The 5,654-nt window shown below is 40.1% G+C and overlaps 1 protein-coding gene across 1 annotated transcript; it reads right to left on the reverse strand.

Moving 5' to 3' along the window:
• Window positions 1-858: 858 nt before the first annotated feature.
• On the reverse strand, window positions 859-5,325 carry LOC140517351 (beta-microseminoprotein J1-like). Its single transcript, XM_072628526.1, has 4 exons — window positions 5,240-5,325; window positions 3,389-3,494; window positions 2,411-2,516; window positions 859-1,285 (listed from the first exon to the last, which is right to left on the reverse strand). The coding sequence occupies exons 1-4, from the start codon at window positions 5,240-5,242 to the stop codon at window positions 1,156-1,158; spliced, it is 345 nt and encodes a 114-aa protein (XP_072484627.1). The 5' UTR covers window positions 5,243-5,325; the 3' UTR covers window positions 859-1,155.
• Between the last annotated feature and the right edge of the window lie 329 nt (window positions 5,326-5,654).

Raw genomic sequence — 5,654 nt, forward strand, 5'->3', positions numbered from 1 at the left:
TATGGAGAGTCTTTTATATTTGGTGATTGAGAACTGAGCTGGCATATTCATAGTCACCACCAGTACTGTGAATATTGCCTTGGTGATACAGATAGGAACTCATGATGAGCAATAGAAACTACAACCTTTTAGACAACCCTAGAAACTTGGGAGAAGAAATAATGTTCTTTCCTCTGGGAAGCCAACCTGTCAGTGCCAAGTGAGTTTGGAGAGTGAGTTCCAGAGGGAATACTATAGACATTTTTGCCTTTCTTTCTATCTCCAGGATAGTACCTGGTCCATAGTCAGAATTTAATACATGCTTGTTGGTTGATAGTAAGTGCATAAGGAATGGTTTTGATTGATTACTGAATAACATTTCAACTTAAGTTCTCTGAATCTATATATATATATATCACTCTTTATATAATATCACACTATATTGTTAGGAATTTTATAGAAACTTTCCCAGCTTTCAGAACTGGTTAGAGTGGGAGGTATAATACATTCTCATTAAGTTACTATTTCATGAATATCTCTCATTCTCACTACATGACTGAGCAACTTCCCTGTTCTCTCCAACATATATAGACTTGATGTATTTTATGATACAGGACAACTGAAAGTCATCTTCACTGATAAGTATGCCATCTTGCACCTGTCAGGTATCTTCCTATTATTTCTCAGGTTATTTGAAATCTTGGTTCTTCTAGGATTAAGGTCCCTGGATTCTCAAATGTAGATCTGGAAGGTGAGTAGAAACCAAAAAGCAGAGTGTTTGAGCCTCACAGTGTATGTCCTAGGAATTACCCCAGTGAAATACTTCACTTCTATACTGAATTTGCACATTGATTCTTTAATAACAAAAGAACAGATTCATTTCATGTTATAGAACAATTTATTTTCTTTGGACATTCATCAGACAGCAGGTTACAGGAGGTGAGAGCACCTAGATGCGTAGAAGATCTCAGAAGCTACCGAGGTGTCACTTTGTGATTTGAATCAGTGTGTCTAAGACTTGATAATGGTTTCAATAGAATGAAGATCCAAGGCAATGCTCACATGGTTTTAAACCCCTTGCTGCTCTGAATTCCAAGGAAAGAGGCAATGCTTCAAGCCTGGACAAGTTCCATTGGGATGCAATGACTTTGGCAGCAACATCAGGAGAAGGAGTTGTTAACCTACATATGCTGGGACTTCACAGGGTACAGTGGGATCGGCTTTCTCTACAACACTGATTGTACATTTCTCCTTGTTGAAAATTTCCTGGCACTTGTCTTTGTCATATCCATGAGGTTTCATCACCCTGTTGGTGGAAGAAAATTAGGCAAAGCTTAGGGTGGTCCTTGGGAAATGATGACTATTTGTTAAGCTTCTTACCATTATTTCAGGTAACCTCTGATCATTTACCATATGTCCGCCCCTAACCACCTAATGAGCCATTTCAATCTACCCTCAAGTATAGATGGAGAACACATTAGGTCCTAGGTGCTAGTTAACTTGCACTGAAATACAGGATCACATAACTAATTAGTTCCTGATCTTGAATTTAAGTAGAAAAGAATAACAGATGTAGCTTTCAAACAGAAAGGGACCTTAGGAGTCAGTCCAAACTCCTCTTTTTCTTAACAGATGAGGAAACTGAGGCTGAGATTGGTCAAGTGATTTGCCCAAGGTCACACTGATAATCAGGTTAGGAGTTGAGATTTCAACAGAAAAATATTGTAGATCCTAGATTTTGAAGTAGAAAGGACTTTAGAAGTTATCAAGCTCAAAACCCTCTTTTATTAGTGGACAAGAAAATAGAGGCTCCCAAAAGTCTAATGACTTGCCCAGGGTCACACAGATAAGATGTATGTGTTTGAGGAAGGATTTAACCTCAGGTCTTCCCAATACCAAGCCCAATGTTGCATGAGGTGTTTCTACTAGAAAGGTTAAAGCCTTGCTCTACTCTTTCCTGGTTGTATCACATCCAGAATATCATGTCCAGTTTAGGGTAGGAAGGAAATTGATCATCTGGGGCACATTCACAGGATAATAAATATAAAGAGAATGAAAAGATCTCATAAAAAGATCAGTACAGCAAACATAGCATGGAGAAGGGAAGCTTTTGCCACAGGGAAAAGGGAACAGACTTGCCCAGCTTGCTTGGCCTTAGGGAGCAGGGCTGAGAGGCGGGAATGGAGGCTGAGGAGAGTCTGTTTTTAGTTAGGTACAATGAGGAGTAATGCTTCCTAAGCATGAGAAATCTCCAGAAGAAGCAGGGCCATTCTCACTAAACACCTTCAAAGGCCCATTGAACCCTTATTGAGTAGGAATTTCTCATTCCCAGATGGGTTCTACCTCACAGCCCCTGAGGTCTCTTCCAGCTTGGCCATTGTCATTTTATATTTTACATCATTTTGCATTTGTCTTTGAGCCTGGAACCTACATGCTGCAGCAACTGAGTCCAGCTCTCGAGTCACAGGAACAGCTCGTACAATCATATTGCCAGTGAGTGTTGAAGTCATGCATTACACCATTAGAATCCCTGCAACCTAAGACAGAACACATGGCAAATCTGTTAAATTGCCGTTGATGCCTCCACAACAGATTTTGCTAGGTCCCTAAAGCTACCTTGAATGGTATGCACTAAACCATCATAACAGGGGAAGATCCGGGCCACTTTTAATGACTTTCAAAGGAGATTCTACCACTTTCCTTCGCAAACACCTCAGTGCCTCACAACCCATTCAGTTAAGAACAGCCCTTAAGTCATTCCCCAAGTCTTCAGAGTGAGAACTGGAATGTCTAGTATACTAATCTGCAAGATTAGCAGATGAATAGTAGGACATAAATTCCATGTAGATAGGGACTTTTTTGGGGGGGGGCGTTCATTTCTGTCCATTTTAATTTTCTTTCCATGATTGTTTTTGCCATGGTAGATGAAATCTTTTGCACACAGTAGTTGTGTAGTAGATGCTTAATGAATTGAGTGACTACGTAGATAAGTGTTAGAGGCACAGAGAGGGCTATTGCTTTGCTCAGCATCACCAAGCCAGTCAAGTTTTGGTGGTGCGATTTAAACCCAGATCTTCCAAACTTTCATTCTAGCTCTCTAACCACTAATGCACACTGCCCCTTAGAAACACATCACATGTGTATAATAAGTACTGACTCTTAATTATGCGATAGAAGGGAGATGATAGTGTAAGGACGTTAAATGTGTGTTTAGACAGCTGCCTATTTTCTCCATGTCAGGCACATCTTTAAATTAAATCTACTTTTCCCACCTTTTGCCCCCTACTCCCATCCTATGGGTCTTGGTTCCAATGGACATAGATAGGCCATTCAAGCTTGACCCAGTCACTGTTCCTGCTAAATTCCTCCTGTCCCTAGAGATAGGAAAGAGTTGTCAACAAAGATTCACCTTTTGGTAATTCCTCTCCCTCCAACTGCAAAGGTTTGCTCATGCAGTAAGCATCGCAAAATGTCAGAAAGCTAGCCAAGGTAAGGAAAAAACCTAGCATAGTATTCTGTTACAAAGAGAAAAGATAAAAGTTAAAGGTTGTTAGGGAGGGAAACCAACTAGAACTTTTTTTTAAAGTTTTATAGCTGCTCTCCCATTTTATTCCAGTCACTGCCCAGTGTACCATATCTTCCTGGCAATGGACCCATCCTTTGTAGTAACAATGTTTACGAGGGTGTACAGTGGATAAAGCACTGGACATTGAGTCAGGAAGGCTTGAGTTCAATCTGATCTAAGACACTAAGTGTGGGACTGTAGGCAAGTCACTTAGCTTGTCTACCTCATTTCCTCATCTGTAAAAGAGGGAGAATGACAGCCTCCCAGGGTGCCTGTGAGGACCAAAAGAGAGAATATTGGGAAAATGCTATTATTACAAAAAAGTCAAGCAAAACCAACCAACATAGTTAAACAGTTATGCCACATAGGATCCCAGAATTATTGATTTAGAGCTATAAAGTAACTTGGATGTCATTGAGTCTAGCACCCTCATTTTACAGATGAAGAAACAGGGCTTGACAAGACTCTCATAAGATTCTGGCTTGTTCAGAGACCACAAGCCTTTGTCAAACTGCCTCCAAATATCCACTGCACCACTGTATATTTTAGCTTCTGCCTCCATAGTCACCCACTTTTCTGACAAGGGGAGACAAATACTGTGTGCCTCTGGGCAAGTTACTTTTTGGTTCTGCTTGCCTCAATTTCCTACCTTGTATAATGGAAATAATAGCCACTACTTATCAGGGGGTTTGTGAGGATCCAATGAGATAATAACTGGAAAGCCCTTAACATAGTGCTTGGCACAAAGTAGATACAATATCAATGCTAGGTATACTTATTGCTTATGTCATTTTGAATAATAGCATTTGAATAATAGTAAGTTAATGCTACTCTTAGAATTAATAAATACATTTTGTCTCCCATCCTTTGGAAGCAAAATTGGTCATTGCTTTTCATCTGAGTTCTGAGGACTTTTAGGGATTCTTTTCTTTCCATTACTTCACTAATTTTGTACATTGTCATCCTGAACCTGCTTTCTTCACTCTGCTGCAGTTCATTCAGGTCTTTCCACACTTCCCGGATTTCTTCACATTAGTCATTTCTTAAAAGGCAATAATGTTCCATTCTTTTCATATGCCACCATTTGTTAAGCCAGATCCAAGAATCTGAATTCTTTGTACCTGGGACAAATTCATTTGTGAACGAAAGAGGTTTTGGAACAATGTGGGAATATTGACAGGGTTAGTGATGTTGACATAGATTACTGACTGAGCATGGGTGCAGTCATATTGGGAGGGGGGAAACCAGTTGCCAATGTGGTTGGGCAGAATGCAGTAGCCTGGGATGGAGTATTATAACAATGGACTTTGGGTATGCCAGTATGGAAGGAATTGCTATTACAACTGAGATAAAAAAATAACATGTCTGTGATTTAATAGACAGTGAGGACTCCAGGGTTGGAACTGCCTCTATGAAGGCAGATAGATAACTCCTGTGCCACTTTTAGACCTAGAGAGCTAAGTGGAAGACAGAGAACTAGGATACATGAGGGGCAGAACTTGAACCCTGAGGTTCTTGACTCAGCCCTGTTCCCTGTCCACTACATCACACTGCCTCTCCACAGAGAGCCCATGAGTTAATTCGAGAAGCAGCCTCATTGAGGACCTCACAAATTTTAGGGGAGACCCAAATCTCAACCTCACAAAAACTGAGTAACATCTTCATTTCCCTTCAGAAATGAACCCCATTACTTACCATTGTGTCCTAGCAGCCTCTGTCTTCCAAGGGGCTGTTGCTCCTGAAGAAAACCAGATCACTTTCTCTCTCTCCCTCTCTCTGTCTCTCTCTCTCTGTCTCTCTGTATATATATACATATATGGTAGAGCGAGAGTGTAATGATTTCGCAATAATAGCCAAGAGGAAATATAACACATAAAAAATGACAAATACTATTACATAAACAGAAGGCAGGTTGCCAACTGGAAAGATTGATGTAATATTAGTTATTAGTTATTAGGTATATGCTGGATTCTATCTACACCCCAGTTAAATAAGTTTGCCCTATTGCTGCATTAATATTAAAATGTAAGAATCAGAACAATGAATCAAAGAGAGGGTCCCACGTGATCCAGGATTTTGTCTCTGTTCAAACCATGAAAGGATATTTTGT

The sequence above is a fragment of the Notamacropus eugenii genome, chromosome 1, assembly GCF_028372415.1.
Source record: "Notamacropus eugenii isolate mMacEug1 chromosome 1, mMacEug1.pri_v2, whole genome shotgun sequence".
Taxonomy (NCBI): Eukaryota; Metazoa; Chordata; class Mammalia; order Diprotodontia; family Macropodidae; genus Notamacropus; species Notamacropus eugenii.

Bases quoted from the DNA above. Each gene is read 5' to 3' on its own strand.
- LOC140517351 (XM_072628526.1), bottom strand. The intron at 2,517-3,388 runs GTGAATCTTTGT...GTTCTGTCTTAG, and splicing joins GGGAGAGGAATTACCAAAAG to GTTGCAGGGATTCTAATGGT. The intron at 1,286-2,410 runs GTAGGTTCCAGG...TTCCACCAACAG, and splicing joins GGACTCAGTTGCTGCAGCAT to GGTGATGAAACCTCATGGAT.